The sequence below is a fragment of the Ricinus communis genome, chromosome 4 (assembly GCF_019578655.1).
Source record: "Ricinus communis isolate WT05 ecotype wild-type chromosome 4, ASM1957865v1, whole genome shotgun sequence".
Classification (NCBI taxonomy): Eukaryota; Viridiplantae; Streptophyta; class Magnoliopsida; order Malpighiales; family Euphorbiaceae; genus Ricinus; species Ricinus communis.
The window spans coordinates 20957708-20975110 of record NC_063259.1 but is presented as its reverse complement, the minus strand read 5'-3'; the positions used below and the strand labels follow the sequence as shown (position 1 = coordinate 20975110).

At 29.5% G+C, this 17403-nt stretch overlaps 2 protein-coding genes across 4 annotated transcripts; both read left to right on the top strand.

Annotated features, from left to right (window-relative positions):
* The first annotated feature begins 1384 nt into the window (after positions 1-1384).
* On the top strand, positions 1385-8158 carry LOC8287919 (pentatricopeptide repeat-containing protein At4g21300). The gene is made up of 5 exons (XM_048373027.1): positions 1385-1826; positions 1929-4844; positions 5153-5263; positions 5716-5901; positions 5989-8158. The coding sequence occupies exon 2, from the start codon at positions 2003-2005 to the stop codon at positions 4556-4558; it is 2556 nt and encodes an 851-aa protein (XP_048228984.1). The 5' UTR covers positions 1385-1826; positions 1929-2002; the 3' UTR covers positions 4559-4844; positions 5153-5263; positions 5716-5901; positions 5989-8158.
* On the top strand, positions 7868-10596 carry LOC8287920 (cold shock protein 2). Of its 3 annotated transcripts, none has more exons than XM_048373029.1 (6): positions 7868-7995; positions 8147-8207; positions 8362-8489; positions 8871-8930; positions 9741-9807; positions 9911-10596. In XM_048373029.1, exons 2-6 carry the CDS (start codon positions 8156-8158, stop codon positions 10372-10374), a joined length of 771 nt encoding a protein of 256 aa, XP_048228986.1. In that variant the 5' UTR covers positions 7868-7995; positions 8147-8155; the 3' UTR covers positions 10375-10596. The 3 variants fall into 3 exon arrangements, with proteins under 3 accessions (XP_048228986.1, XP_048228985.1, XP_015583604.2); XM_048373028.1 differs by having other exon boundaries at positions 8359-8489; XM_015728118.3 differs by lacking the exon at positions 7868-7995 and having other exon boundaries at positions 8073-8207.
* The last annotated feature ends 6807 nt before the right edge of the window (positions 10597-17403 follow it).

The following is a 17403-nucleotide window of genomic DNA, read 5'->3' as shown; positions in this document are numbered from 1 at the left end:
ATTTGTTGTTTGCAATTTTTTTGAATTGCAATTGATTTTTCAAAAAATAAAAAAAAATATTAATGTTACACTTAGTCGTATCATATTTTACTCAATTGATGCAATATATATATATATTTAATCAGTTTTATAAAAGCATTTATGCCACGTCAGTTAGCTAAAATATGATATAGATAAATTTATGTTGTTTAATAATTTTTTAAATAAATAAAATAAATTCTTTTATTTATGTCAATTTATTTTTTTATTTTTTCTAAGTCCAAATATATCTTAAAATTATTATTTTTTATCTAATTGTACCAATTTCTTATATTTTTAATCTAATATAATCTATGATGATCTAATTTTTCAGTTAAAAACTTCAATAAACAATCTTTTTTTCTCTAATAAAGGAGATGCTCAAATGACTTATTTTAGTTTGGACTTTTTAAATATAATAGTATTGTCTCTTAGTTTATCTCACAATAATAATTTAAAAAATAAAATTCTTAAATCTCTAACGAACAATTCATCTCTTTAAAATTTTCTAATCGAATTAGATTGTGTTTTAATAATTAAAATATAGAATGAATTTTCATTTCATGAGCTTTATACTAGTAAGATTTCACTCCAAATCAATGCGTTTGCATTCGAAATAATGCTAATTGGCCTAAAAATATATTACTTTTTCTTAGAGGTTGTTTGGTAGATGAAAAATTATATAAAATTTAAAGTCTAAATTTATTATTTCATAAGTAAAAAAATAATAATCTAAATTTATAAATTTAAAGAAATTTTTTATTCTCTAAAATCTCTCATTTTTAGGTGAAAAAGTCTAAAATCAATCATTTTAAAAGATTGATGGATTGTTGTAATATTTTTTTATTTTATTATTCTCTCTAATAAATTTATTTTATCTTAAAATTTTTCTTAACTGTAAATAAAAATCCACTATTTTTATATTTAATTCAAACGATTAAATTTTAAAAAATCATAGATTGTTTTTATCATTAAAAACCACCTATTTAAAATTCATGAATTTTGATTAAATCTATAAATTCTAAATTTTTTCCATCTAAACGATATTTATAGGTTTGACCATTTAGTTTAATCTTTTAACATAAGAGGTTATGTGATTAATTTGGTGACACTTAAATACTCTAAAAATTAAATTGTTAGGAATTTATATCTAAATTTATTAATACGGTTGGTAGTTTTATTCATTGAATTTCAACCAAACTCATTTAACGTAAAATTAATTTTGTCAGATAAATAAGATGTATAGAATTTTTCAGTCTTGTCAGATCATCCAAAACTTATTGAAAATGACTAGAACTAAAGAACAATGGAACTGTAAACTAGTTTCTTTCTTTTAAAAAAAAAAATTTTTAATGAAAATTGACAATGACTAATTTTTTATGAAAGTTAAGTTGGTAAGAAGTGAAATGGTAATAGAATCACAAGTAATTGACACTAAATAAATGAGCTATAACTATTAAATCAATTATATTAATAAATTTGAATACAAATTATTAATAATTTAACTCTTAAAATACTAAAGTTCGTGAAAAAATCCGGAAGACTCCCTCTCTTAAATCCAATGGTGAAGTTTTGTATTTTCTCTTATTTTATATAATTGAGACAGCTGATTTAGGAGGGAATTTGACTTGAAAAAAAGTTCAGCGGCCAAATTGACTTTTACCCCTAAAATACCCTGAGACCAAATGGAATTCGAAAAAAAAGAAAAAAGAAAGAAGAAGGAACTCTAGCGCACACAGCCATCTCGCCTCACGCTCAGTCGCTGCCATATTTGTGGGACTCGACGGCAAGCAGCCTCTGCTATCCATGTAATGCTAATGATGGTTATAAAGTCTCTGTTTTGCGAGAGTTGTGTTTCTTTAATTCCTGTAAACTAATTTCTTCTTCTTTTATTCCTTCTTTTCTTTTAGTTAACAGCTTCAAGTAAAATCCAGCAATGCCCATCTCCTGAATCTCACAGTATGCTTTTCCTGATCTTTTCAACATGTACTCTAGTAAATCGCATCCCTTTCTTAAACATTTCTCATGTTTTATTGCTTCTTGGAAACCCAACTCTTTTCGTACGAGTTCAAGAAAATTTTTAGTCAATCCATTTCTTTTATCACAAAACACTGAGGAGGCTTTAACCAACCAAATTGAATTCCTCTTACGATCTGGTTCTGATCCCTCTTCCAATCTCCACCACACCAAACAAATTCATGCCCACTCCATTGTCAATGGAATCGCCAACAATGGCTTTCTTGGAGCTAAGATTTTGGGTATGTATATTCTTTGTGATAGTTTCACGGATGCCAAGAAATTGTTTTATCAGCTTGAAATATTATACTTTGCTATGCCCTGGAATTGGATGATTAGAGGGTTTAATAAAATGGGTTGTTTTGATTTTGCCTTGTTGTTTTACTTTAAAATGTTGAGCTGTGGAGTTTTTCCTGATAAGTATACTTTTCCTCCGGTAATTAAGGCCTGTGGTGGTTTGAATAATGTGAGATTGGGTAAGATGGTTCATGACACAATTTGGTTGATGGGTTTTAATGTAGATGAGTTTGTAGGTAGTTCATTGATAAAGTTGTATGCGGAGAATGGTTGTATAGAAGATGCTCGCCGTTTGTTTGACAAAATGCCAAATAAAGATTGTGTTTTGTGGAATGTCATGCTTAATGGTTTTGTGAAATGTGGGGAACCAAATAGTGCTGTAAAGGTGTTTGAGGATATGAGAAATTGCCAAACTAAACCCAATTCAATAACATTTGCTTCTGTTCTTTCAATCTGCGCTTCTGAGGCATTGTCTGAATTTGGTAATCAGCTTCATGGGCTTGTTATTAGTTGCGGTTTTCATTTTGATCCTCTTGTGGCAAATGCACTTGTGGCTATGTATTCTAAGTTTGGGCAGTTGTCTGATGCTCTTAAACTTTTTAATACTATGCCTGATACCAATGTGGTTACTTGGAATGGGATGATTGCTGGGTTTGTACAGAATGGGTTTATGGATGAGGCTTCGCTTTTGTTTTCTGAGATGATATCTGCTGGTGTTAGTCCAGATTCCATCACATTTGCTAGTTTCCTTCCGTCAGTTACTGAATCAGCAAGTCTCAAGCAAGGTAAGGAAATTCATGGTTATATATTGAGACATGGCATAGCTCTAGATGTATTCTTGAAGAGCGCACTCATTGACATATACTTTAAGTGCAGGGATGTAGGGATGGCATGTAAGATCTTTAAACAAAGCACCAACGTTGATATTGTAGTCTGCACAGCTATAATTTCAGGCTATGTGCTAAATGGGCTGAACAATGATGCTTTGGAGATTTTTAGGTGGTTACTTGAAGAGAAAATGAGTCCAAATGCTGTAACTTTGGCAAGTGTTTTACCTGCATGTGCTGGTTTGGCTACTTTAAATTTGGGGAAGGAATTGCATGCTAACATTCTCAAGCATGGGCTTGATGAGAGGCGTCATGTGGGAAGTGCAATTATGGACATGTATGCGAAATGTGGAAGGTTAGATCTAGCATATCAAATTTTTAGAAGAATGCCAGAAAAGGATGCTGTTTGCTGGAATGCAATAATCACAAACTGTTCCCAGAATGGCAAACCACAAGAGGCCATTGATCTTTTTCGTCAAATGGGGAGGGAGGGATTGAGTTATGATTGTGTGAGTATATCAGCTGCTCTTTCTGCGTGTGCAAACTTACCAGCACTCCATCACGGGAAAGCAATTCATAGTTTTATGATTAAAGGCGCATTTGATTCTGAAGTTTTTGCTGAGAGTGCACTTATAGACATGTATGGGAAATGTGGAAACTTGAGTGTTGCTCGCTGTGTGTTTGATATGATGCGAGAGAAGAATGAAGTCTCGTGGAACAGTATTATTGCTGCTTATGGGAGCCATGGCCACCTTGAGGTTTCTCTTGCGCTGTTCCATAAAATGTTAGAGGATGGAATTCAACCAGATCATGTTACCTTTCTTACTATACTATCTGCTTGTGGACATGCTGGTCAAGTTGATAAAGGAATTCAATACTTCAGATGCATGACTGAGGAATATGGGATCCCTGCTCGGATGGAGCATTATGCATGCATTGTAGATTTGTTTGGCCGTGCAGGACGTTTAAATGAAGCATTTGAAACTATAAAGAACATGCCATTCTCACCTGATGATGGTGTTTGGGGGACATTGTTGGGAGCCTGTCGGGTCCATGGAAATGTTGAGCTTGCTGAAGTGGCTTCAAGATGTCTACTTGACCTGGATCCAGAAAATTCTGGCTGCTATGTTCTACTCTCAAATGTACATGCTGATGCCGGACAGTGGGGAAGTGTACGCAAAATTCGAAGTTTAATGAAGAAACGAGGAGTTCAAAAAGTACCTGGGTACAGCTGGATTGAGGTCAACAAAACCACACATATGTTTGTAGCTGCAGATGGTAGTCACCCAGAGTCTGCTCAAATCTATTCTGTACTTAACAATCTTCTTTTAGAGCTGAGAAAAGAGGGTTATTGTCCTAAACCATATCTTCCAATGCATCCACAAACTTTTGGGTTGTGATCATTGGAGAATTTTAATCATGTTTGACAGTCAGGAGCGAAGAGACATAGTTGAGCATATGACCCATGTTTGGTCGGAAGATTACAACCTGTTAGGAATCTTTTCGTGGCTTTTCAATTGGCACATTTATATATCCACGATACATGACACAGGGGACCTCTACCATAAGATGTGGAAGGAACTTCCTTCAGAAGTTTTAAAAAATGCAGCGATATTACTGGAAGGCCATGAATTTCAAGGATGGGAGTAGAGGATAATCTCCAGAAGCTTGCAAAAATGCAAAGTGGTACTTTCTTTTATGACTTAGCTGAACTTGATTCATGCCTATTTCATGATAAGAGTTCTTTTATACATGTATATTGATAAATGTTCATTTATATTTTATTGTACAATTATAATATATTCAGTTAGAACTTTTCTTGCGAAGTGGTATATTTGCACCTATGGGTATATTGATACATTTATATTCTTTTCTACATATTCATTTATACTACTAGTACTGTTTTCTCTACAAACTGGATCATTGTCACTCATAATTTGATTTGATTTATAACCCTTTTACATATTATGATGTTAAAATGCTCTTGTATATAGGTCTAAATGTCTGTGTTTGGAGGAAAAAGTGGGAAGGTGCTTTTAGTTCCACAGAAGTTAAAGCAACAGGGACTACAACCTTCTCCTGCAACATATGGATTACTCATGGAGGTAAAGTTGTCTTTACTTTCTGCTGTTCTTGGACCGCCTTGCTACTCGTACCTGTCACATTGATGTTGGCCTGCACAAGATCCATAATTTTACCAAAGACAGAGCAGTGGAATGATCCTAACCATAATTTCCTGTTGAATAAGATTTGTACAGAAAAGAAAAGTACAGAGTTCCAGCATAGAATAGGCTTAGCAATAATTCAATCGGATTATTTCCTTGACTATGTAGAGGGACAATATTATGACTTTGTCATCTCAAAGAAACCTTTTCTCTTTTTGAGGTCTTATGCTGTAAGTAGCTCGCATGCAAATGTGAAATTCCTATATTGTTTGTTAATAAGTACCACTATAACTTAGCTATGTTATACCTTTTCTTTTTGTTGTTTCTTCTAATTATATGCTGGTGCACCTGATACTATGTTTATTGTCTAATATCAAGAAATTTGTTAGCAGACTCCTGAGCAAGCAGGAAACTGGTTCTGATGAAGTTGTGATGTGGTACCAAAATTGGTTGGTAGCCTCCATGAACTCAATAACAGGATGTTATTGTTCTGGGTTGCTTCAATCTCCATTTCAGTTTGAGAGGGAACCAGTCAAATAGTAAAGGGTAACAAGTTTCTCCGAATGCTTACTATCAAGGTACTCTCCCTTTTGACTGTGTCAACTTCTTTATAAAATAGACCACTTCTGCATACAGTTCTTATGAATATTCTTTGGAAATAAAAGGCAAGACAGATGAGGCTGTAATTGACTGTTGAAGGCATGTAATGATGAGGAATTGTGGGGTTTTCTGCCCTTTATTATGATCTTGCTCGATTTGCTACTTCATAGCATATTACCACATGGAAGAATCCTTGCCCCCTGTGCTCCCTATCGGATTGAGATCCTCTCATATTTTAGATTACATGATAGCTCATGTTAGTACAATCTTAACCATTTAATTCAAATTCAATGGTTGAGATTTTATTATTCAACAAATAACTACCCACTACATAAAATTTAAATTAATTTTTTTGGTAAAATCTCAAACATTTGACTAGAATTTAATGGTGAATGAAGATTATAAAACATGACAGGTCATGTTCCACATCAATATGAGAGAATCCTATATAGTTTGTTCAACATCAATAGTATTATTTTATAAAACTTGTGGTTAGCAAATCTGGTTTGTGCATTATTCCAAGAATTAGTTTATGGTTAACTAATATTTGTCTAGCCATGCTTTGCTTTTGCTTTACCATGCGCTTCATAAGATTACCATTTCCAACCTGAACCGAGTCTAAGTGTATAATTTGTTAAAATTTGTGGAGAGTGAAACATTAAGTATCAAAGCTTTGCTTAAATTGTAATTGTATAGTTGAATTTGAAACGTTCATGAAGCACCATCATAATACGAAACAAGCGAGGGAAAGAAAATTGTCCCCCATATTGTAATCTATATTGGACTATCTAATAGTAATAGTAATATGAATATGAATTTACTATTTAAATTTAGTGTGAATTTCATAATTTATGTGAGATGACTGATCATGAATTATGGTCTAAAAAATTGTATGCTAGCAAGGGAGTATAGATAGGATCGGACAATCGTTAAAACATGCAAATGTTGAGCATATGTTCAGTAAAAATTGCATTAGACATAGTCTCTATCCATGTATGTAGCTTTTCCATTTTTTTAATCTTCAACTTTAAGTGTTTACCGCTAATTAAATTTTGGATTAACCATATTCAGTCTTTAGCCATATAGCCTTTCCATATCAGATGATCTAATGGACCATAATCTATAGATAATTGATACATATTCATTAGTTTTAAATAATTAAGTATGTGTCAATTATCTAATATCAAAATGTAAAATACTCATATACACGTGTTACTCTCCTATTTATTGCGGCATCTGGTTTAGATTTTCAGAAGCTAATGGCTAAGTTTCCTTTTCCACTACTTGTGTGCACACACAAAAACCATCATATTGCCTTTTTTTTTTTTTTACTTGATACCAATTCCTCTATACTAAACTTTGATTCACATATAGATTGTCTTCTTCTTGGACTTGTTAATAATTGTGAATGGATCCGGTTTTTAGAGAGGCATTCTAATTTTGGCAAAATCCCAGTTACACTCTCATTTGCCCTCTCTTTTCAAAACTTCTTCATCTTTCTTCTATCAATTCAAGCACATTTCAGCCACTTGCTCAAAAAGAATACTCTTTTCAAAGTGAAATTCTCTATTTGAGTCTCCATGATTTAGAGTCATCAAGTCTTTTTTTTCATGTAGCATTTGGTTCAAATCGTACAAATAATTCGTTAATATTGTGTCATCTATCAAATAAATAAATAAATAATATTTTCCGTATCTAGATTATTAACAAATTAAGATATTCGTTGACAGTGTCTATATCAAATGTATCCATGTAATTTCTGCACTGCCATATTTATATTCGGCGCGTTATAGTTGCCATATTTGTTTTTGTACATCATAGTTGCCAATTCTATCGAAATCCACTCCAAAAATGAAAAGAAAATAAAAATAGAAAAAATATTAGGTGATTCGAAGGACCAATACATTTTCGGTGGCCCTCTCATAAACAAAAAAAAGGAAAAAGAAAAAAAGAAATAGATAGCATTAGACATATGCCTATATACTCCCCTTTCCTATTAGATGAATAACTGTAAGATTAGATATAATATCATTAATGAGTGAAATCGAAAATCAGATTTTCTCCTACCAAAGGAAAGCATATCTTCAACTCTTTTTTAAGTAACTTTAGCAACAGCCATAGTATAAAATCATAGGATATTTTCATTTTTTTTCTTCTCATCATACTATCTCAATCTTTCTCAGAAGAAATTTCTTGAAAACTGTTTTATTATTCTTCATCCAGGTCCAAACAATGGAAAAAATCGGCACTTGGATGGCTACTTCAGCTACTCCTAGCAAGCAAGGTACTTAAAGCTGATATTTTCAATTATACAATTAATTAATATTTCTACATGCTAACTTTTTATAATTTTTTTTCTGCAATTTGTTTGTGCATGCTTACTTATTTTATTTTATAGAAATTCTGAATTTGATATTATCTTCTTATTATTGTAGAAGATATAAAATTTGATGCAAGTCAGTATGAATTTTTTGGGAAAAATGTGATGGAGCATGAACTAGGAGATTTGGATTCTCCTTCTGAGAAGGCTGAAGACAAAGACTTGCTATTGTCTGAGAAACATGAGGTTAGAAGTTTAATTTGAGTGATAATTATTAAATTTCATGGCTACTTATTATAAGCCTATGACTTTTTTTTTCCAACAATCAGCAACAGTTTTTTTGAAAAGAAATGGTTTGATTTAAATCCTGTTTAATTTTCTGGTAGGTAAAAGCACTTTTTTAAAAAAAAATTGGTATTCAAGTTTTGAAAACTGAACAGGTAAAGCGATGCAAGTTTAATGAAAGCAGTTTATAAAAGATCTTAAATAACCAATCTATTAGATTAAAAAGATTTTAAGCTTGTCTTTCTAATACTCAACAACAATTTTAAACATACTCGTACTCGTGATTCAGACAAAGTTAATATGTTTATATGAATGAACCTTGCCATTTTATTTTGAACACAGGGTAAAAATAAAGTTATATCCTCATCCTGTATTAATGATCTTGCAAGTTCTTTTACCAAGGTAAGATTTCTTCAGTCATTTCCACAGTAAGTTTAGAATTCCCCAAGGCTTGACAAGTCTTTATCATTCTGTATCTTTTTTTTATTCTTTCCAATCCTATCATGGGATTGTTTCAAAATGAAATATCTTTTTCAGAAAGGTTCAATTATTAGATCATTTCTCATATATTTATTGTTCATTAGGCAACGAGAACTTCAGGAAAACAAATGAAATGAGGCCTTCTGCCATTTGATTTCAAAGATGAATTTTGTCAAGTTCTGAACTTGATAATCTTTAACACTAAAGACTGAGTGAAAAAAAACCATTATTAAAAAGGAAATTTAAACTATAAGAACATGCACATTGTGAGCACATTATAAATTATTTTCTTATATAAAAATTAAATGGCATGTCTGTCATTACTTATAGTGCCATTTATTACTTGTATATGCTGAGCACTTCTCTGGTTTCTCAAAAGGGAAATGCTACACATTCTGCCTTGATTTGTACTAATTCTTATTCGTATGATGTGATATTATAATGCTATTTTTATAAAATTACTTTGCTAATCAGAATTGCAATCTCAAAATATTAAGAACAGTTTTATAAAACCATTATATGTCACATCTGGTGAGCAAGAATTAGTACAAATCAAGGTGGCCTATATAACATTACTGAACTTGAAATACATAACTTGTTAGTGTGGATGCTTGAAGTTGAGAGTGTAATTATTAAATAAGCATACTAAAATCAAGTAATTAATATTCAATCCAATAGTTGCATGCACCATAATCTCAAATCTTGGTTAAATTCTTTTATTATGTCTTGCAGTTGAACAAGACTAGTGAACCAAGAAGAGCCAAAGCTCTCACTAAGGGACTTTCTTCTCCCATGGGAAGTGAGTATACAAATTAGTACATCATTTGCCATTTCTTGCAACTTATATATGTATGCATTACTTATTCCTTCAATTCAATCTCTCTTATCCAATTTGTTGTCAGGTTTAAACAATAAAAGAGCAAGAGGAATCTTAATATGGTATAGTAATGAAAAAGGCTATGGCTTTATAAAGCCTAATGGAGGTGGGGTAGATGTATTTGTGCATTCCTCATCTCTGAAATCCAATGGCCACATACACCTTGGGGCTGGCATGCCTCTGGAGTATGAAACCATAATCAGTAATGCTGGCAAACTGCAAGCAATTAATGTCACTGCCCCCAAAGGAAAATTACTCCAAGATAGTAGAAAAGTTGGGTGTGGAGTGGTGAGCACCAAGAAGAGTAACATGGGTGCATCTCATTTGGCCAAGCATAGTTGTGTTGTTGCTAAAAGTGGCGCATGGCATGGAACCCAATTGAACTATACACTGTGGGAGGCAAGCACTAGGTTTGTAAAATGTGGAGGATGGTCTGGTTTTGCTTGGTGTTATTACTGTGGGAAAGTAGGTCATTTCTTTCATAGTTGATCTTCTAAGACTCTTTCCCATTTCTGCTTCAAGTTTGATTGATAAGTGATCTTTTAGGAAGATAAGATGTGGTAAACATCCACCACAGTTTTATGTTTTGGTTTGCTTGTCAGTTTATGTTCTTAATAGTCGACCTTTAGTGACACAAGGTGTAATGTGATACACAAACAAGTCTCATGGATTTAAGTTTCAATAAAAAAACTCACAAACATTTCAAAGTAAGCATAAAAGGTTTCAATAGATTTATATAAAACTGCATTCCAGTGTTTATACAAAGGTCTACCTCTAATCACTTTTTCAAAGTCTTAATTACATAAACTGCATTTCTAATTTCAGAACCACTGCAATTTTTATTTTTACTTTATAATTTGTGCATCTGAAATCATTATGGTCAGATCCTTAGGTCTTCCACCTGCATCTTTAAACTTAAATATATATTCTTAAGAAGAAAAAAACAAAAAAAAAGATTTTCCTTATGAATTCGACAGTCACTAATATTTTTCCAATGGGTAATTTTTATCTGGACCCATAACTAATAAAAGAGTAATACATATTATGAGTGTTTTATATTTTGCTATTAGATGATTGATATATATTTATTTATTTAAAATTAATAAATATGTCAATTATCTGTCAGTTTAGTGTATAGCCGGATAATAATTTTTCTTCCCTAGGTACTAAATCAGAATGGTAGTGAAAAAATGCAGAAACTTTCACTGAGACAGAATTAAAGAAAGGGCCAATTAATGTTATGATTCAGGTATCACCCATCTCTAGAATGTCAAGGCTAGTACTCCTTCATTCAGTTAATAAATACCCATGTTCCAACTCTCTCAGCTTACAACAACAACAAGCAGCCTTCCAATTTTAATTTCATTGAGCAGTCTCTAGAAGTTCAACTGTAAAGATTTGACATAATGTATGTATATAACTTAATTTCTAGCTTGTGGCCTCAAGGGTCCTCTAACTATATATATATATGGTTGGCCTCTTGGTCCCAACCTATTGAAAAAAAAATTCTGTAATCAATGTGGACACCAGACCCTAAATTTATAGCTTTCCTTTCTTTAATTTCTCTCCCCATAAATTACACACATAAACATTATACTAGACATGATAGCTTGACCACATTGCCAGTATTAAGGGTTGTGCTCTAACTTTCTTATCACATAATATTGTTTTGGATGCAATATCATTCTAAAACTATAATGTTTTAAGCTTATTTAGCACTAACTTAAACCACCAATTGATAAAAAGCAAAATTTTATTCTTTGATTTGTGGCATATCTCTTCTTGTCCGCCTAAAAAGATTTCCTGTGAGCAAACTCCTTTAATTTATTTTTGATAAAAAAATGCATGCAAACTTTGTGCAATTAAATTGCTGGGTTTCTTTTTCCTTCGTTCTTTCCAGCAAGTGTTTAATATGCTAATTTGCGATAAGTTGGTGGGGGAAGAAGGCCCCATATGGGTGACAAATGACCAAACAAAGACTTGACCTAACTTTTTTTTTTCTTCCTCAGATGTACATTTTGTGTTAGTCACATGAAATCTGTCATGTTTGAGGGAGCCCCTTTTTCTATCATCTTCTAATTAATACCATGCCCTCAGAGGGTAAAAAAGCAATTAGGGCAGAGTATGGATTTCGACCATTTACTAAAAATTCATATTAAAAAATATAAGAATTGAAATAGCTAAAAAAATTTAAAATTGAATTGAGACAATTCAAAAATATTTTATTATTATGATATGTATTAGTTTTTTTATTCATAATTATAGCAAAACCACACCGGAACTAAACTATTCTATATTAATCCAAACCGAATTGTGAATCAGTTTCATATATATATATATATATATATATATATATATATATATATATATGTACAAATACATATAACTTTAATTTTCTTTTCACCTGTCAGTACCTCAACTTTAACCCACAATCACAATTCACAATTTAATTTCTTTCATCAATTAAGATCCAAATCATAAATTCTCCAATTTGAAGTTTCTCATCAAATATCTTATCTCTTTTACGTGTATCATTGGTTGTTTATTTGAAGATATGAGCTAAAACCTTGAAATCAAGGTACACACTCTATTTATACATAATAAACCCATAAAATAAAAGACAAAAAAAGCCTTGGCTTCTCTAGGTGTTCGTGTGTGATGACCCCCTGACCCAATTATTTTGTCGGTGAGATGAGGAAAAGTAAAAAATTAGAATATATATATAATAATATATAAAAAAAATTATATAATTTAAGTCAGTTATAAATAGAAATAAAGTCTCTATCATAATAAATTATAAATTTTTTAAGTTTCATCTTAAAAAATATTTTTCTATATAGTAATATTTATATATATAATATTAAAATATTTTATTATATTTTATTTTACGTATTATTTTGTCTTATCAATTCTATTTGGATACTACTACGACAAGATATTAACATATTTTATTTATGATTTCTATTATTTTATCTATAAAATTAAATATTAAATTTTAAAAAAAATTTAATACTCAAATCTCTATTAAATTATAATCTCTCCATATTTAAAAATATTATTATTTTAAATATATATGACTATATATATATATATATATATATGGGCGGCATTTGGCTCAGCACAACGGTCACCTGTCTTGGAAGACATTTATGAGATTATGGGACACTTTTATTCTATTTATTTGTACACATACATATGATTATGGTTACAAGTTCGTAAGATACGTACGGTCCCAATGTAGCATTTCTCTCTGTGTAATACATAAAAAAAAAAAAAAAAAAAAAAGCTTCTGTACCCCACATTTTTTATTATTATTCTGTTTAAAAAATAAAATTGGACAACTCTATATTTAAATAAAAAAATCCCTTTTTAAAATGATATACATATATATATAGCGGAAATAATAATTATTTTCTTGTCTCTCTTACTTTCCTGTTTTGTTTTCTTTCCTTTGTTATTTTTCTTTCAATCCAAACAAAGGGTGAAGGGAGGAGGATGAATGAGGTGTCATATAAAATTGAAAATGCAAGGGTGGAGCCGGCGGCCACCATGGAAAGGGGTGGCTGCTGGTAGAATTAATTAAAAAATTAGTCAAAATCTGTACCAAACACTAATGGAATATCTAATTTATTCTATTTTTTTGCCAATTTATTTATTTTTTATTCCAAATACAAATTAGATTACTTGTGGAAATGGATCGATCGTGACTTTGTTATTATCATCAAAATCAATTTTATATCATAACAATTTTTTTTTTTTCTTTCATACTATGTATTATCATGTGGGTAGTACTCTATAGTTTTGGATCTGCTTTTAGTTCATGAAATTCCTTTATAGAAGTTGGCGGCCTGGCCGGCAAGAATAATGGAAACCATTGCTTTGCATGGTTTACTTACACTAATGCCCCGTTTGTTTGCGGAAAATAATTTTCATTTAAAAAATATTTTTTAAAAAAATATAATATTTTTTATATTTGATTGTAATATTAAAAATCACTTGAAAACAAAAATTAATATTTAACTGGAATTTAGATTTATTTTTTCTGAAGTAATAGTATATGCTATAACATCTAATATCCCTTTTGGACTTTGTTTGTTGAGCCTGTAAATAGTACTGAAGAGAAAAATAAAAAAAATAATATATTTAAAAAATTTGTGACGTTAATTTTTTTTTCATGTCTTTATATTTAATAAATGTTGAAAATTTCTTTCCGTTCTCAAAACAGAAAGTTATTTTCTTATATTTTGAAATAATTTTCTTTTGTATCAGTAAGTTATTTTCTTTTATTTATTTTTTTTAGTGTCCCAACTATTAAAAAATAAAAGAAAAATATTTTATGCAGACAAACAAAACTTAAATATATATATATATATCACAATAAATAAGAGAATATATATAAATATTTTATATTTTAATATCAAATAATTAATTCATATTAAATTATTTAAATTAACAAATATATATTAATTATTAGTTAATATAATGTAAAATGGTAATATATACATAGATTAGGTAAGAAATTTCTAGCATTGAATACCATTTTTCCTTTTTTTTTTCAACTTTCATTACCCTTTTAGGGATAAACTATTTTTATAAAATAAATTAATTAATAATTTTTATGGGTTAATAATGGGTACATCAATTGAAGTGATGAAACTTTCAACTTTGAAAATTTCACAAGAAACACACAACAAGTGGAACAATTTTAGGTCTAATTATCATCACTCTCTCTTTCAATTTCATCATTTCCCTACAAGTGGAAGTCTCCTAATAAGATTAGTCTCTACATTTTGTCTTTTCTTTTCTTTTTTTCTTTTGCTCTCAATATTATTCAGCAAAGTAGTTGTAATCTTTCAAAAGGATTTTCATTCAATTTAAGTGTCCCTTAAAGACTCACCTTCCCCCTCTTTAGTCTTTGAGTAGAATTGAAAAAGTCAAACCACATGTGGATGCTGATTGGTCAGCTTCATAAGCTAAACTGTCTATTTGCCACAGATCATAAGTCAACACCAAGTTAGGTACCCACAAATTTTAAATTTTTTTTTATTAAGAATAGATAAAATAAAATAGACCCAACAAAATCAAATCACTTATTGTACCAATACTATACCATATAGCTTCAGGTCATGATAGAGACAACTAAACTTGTAATATTTTTATATTTAGAGAAAGAAAGAACAATAATTTTCATGTCATATACAAAGTAACATACTATGTTAACACATGGTATAGAGCATGTAGACCAAGTTGATTAGGCATTTGTACAATTGCTACATTGTTAGAAGGACATTTATTATCTTTGCCTCAATAATTTGGGGCCACCTAACTGCTGAGGTGGTTCACCATATTTAATTTTTTTTTAAATAATTTAAAATGTGTCAGGTAAAATTTTTTACGGGTGATAAATTATTATCAAGAATTTTAATGCAGTTATATATCTAAAAAATTTTAATTAAACTATAAATTCACTGGATTTAGTTGCAGGGACGAAACTAGAATATAATATTTGGAGCAATTTAAATTATATTAGGATTAAAATAAATAATTTTTGTGGTAATAGTACAAAATGTCAAATTAAATATATAAAAAAAATTGAGAAATATTTGGCTAATATTTTCATAAATGCATTAAAATTAATAAGTGATATTTTAATTTCAAAATTTTTTGGGTGGCCATTGCCCCTCACTTACAACCTGGTTTCATTAGATGAAGAGACTTAGATATATAAAAATGCATATAATTTTTTATTTTTGTTTAAATAAGAACATGCTATAGGAATTAAAATATTAGAAAAAAATGGTATATATGGTTGACAATGATATGATAATTTTCTAGTGGGATTTTTAAAGACTTGGGAGGAAACAATGTCTTTGCATGTTTCTCTCAGTCAGTTTATCAATTCCATTTTTTTTTTTTAATGTAAATCATAAAATAGAATTTGTTTTTCTTTTACTATTACAACTGACAAGATCATTAATATTTTTTTAAAAGGATTAATATAAAAAATATATATAATATATTTTATTTTATTAATTGATTGTGCCTAATAGTTGTATAATTTTTAAATATCAAATTAATTCCATGTCTATATTCAAGAAATTATAAATATCAATTGCAAATGTATAAATTCATATGGAAGTGTGGATATCGTGTTACATTATGACAAAAAGAATATGTATTTGGGCCAATTTGAATAAGTGCAGACAAAAATAAATGGGGAAAACTTAAGAAATTATATTACAAAGGACTAGAAGCATACTTAAGAAAAATATAGGGGTTTAAATAATAATTATAAAGGACACTGAGGCAGTGTGCAGATTTGCTATTGCTATCATTGAACTTTGAATTAGCATCCTTCAAAAAAAAAGTTGAATTAGCAAATAACACCAAATTAAGGAGTTTTTTAATTGAGATAAGTACATTAAATTACTATATGGTTTCATCATTTGATAATTTTAAGTACGTAAATTTTATAAAAAAAGACATATATGGTTACAAATTATAAATATATATAAAAATTCCAATTAGCAAGAATTTAGCTATCTTTACTCTAATTAGTCATTATTATCATATTTCTCGTATTTGATAATATCAATTTAAAGTTTAACAACTCAAAGCGTCATTGTTTGACCGTTAAATCTATATCATCGGATCAATGAATTTTTAAATTAATTTAATGGTCAAATATTGAAATTAAAAGTTGTTAAGCTTCAAACTTACGTTATCAAACACAAATATTATGATAATGATAGTCGATCAGTGTAAAGATAGCTGGATCCTTGTAAATTGAAAATATTTAATGGTAAGATATTTTTCTTTGTTAGGATTGGTAATCACATGTATATTTTTGTTCAAAAATATAAATATTAAAAGTTGTCAAATAATAAAATCACATGGTATTTTTATATACTTATCCTTTTCTATTTGTATTCTTCTCTTAAGAAGATTCTGCTAAAATTTAGAATGTTATCATTTATTAAAAATTATATTTTTCTCATATTCACTCATGTAACTAGATGACTTAATATTTATAATGTAAATTATTATATTTTAATTGAAAGTAAAATCACAACAAAATAAATATGTAAAAATCTAAACTTTGATCATTTAGTCACTTGAACATATTAACTTTCAATTTAACCTAATAAATATTTAAATTTCACTTTTATAACATCTTAAACATTTTTAATTTCTGATTTAATCAATTATTAAGTTTTTGAATCTTTTTATCGTATTTTATTCAGTTTTTTGAAATTTTAATTTATTTTATTAAATTTTTATATTTTTATATTTTTATTTTATCTTTATTTTTATTAAAAAATATTGAGTTTTTAATATGAAAAATAAAAATAAAATTAAAAAATTGAATAAAACTGAAAAGCTTTTCTTTATTAATAAGTGTGTTACACTGTCTTCTTAATTGGATGGTGCGCGCTCCGTGTTAGGGTTCGGAATTCGAGACGTGGCCAGTACCAAAACTTTTTGGTATCTTCTTAAAGAAGATGACAAGTGTAAGCT

Bases quoted from the DNA above. Each gene is read 5' to 3' on its own strand.
- LOC8287919 (XM_048373027.1), top strand. From the start codon at position 2,003: ATGTACTCTAGTAAATCGCATCCCTTTCTTAAACATTTCTCATGTTTT.
- LOC8287920 (XM_048373028.1), top strand. From the start codon at position 8,156: ATGGAAAAAATCGGCACTTGGATGGCTACTTCAGCTACTCCTAGCAAG. The intron at 8,490-8,870 runs GTTAGAAGTTTA...TTTTGAACACAG, and splicing joins TATTGTCTGAGAAACATGAG to GGTAAAAATAAAGTTATATC. The intron at 8,931-9,740 runs GTAAGATTTCTT...TATGTCTTGCAG, and splicing joins TTGCAAGTTCTTTTACCAAG to TTGAACAAGACTAGTGAACC.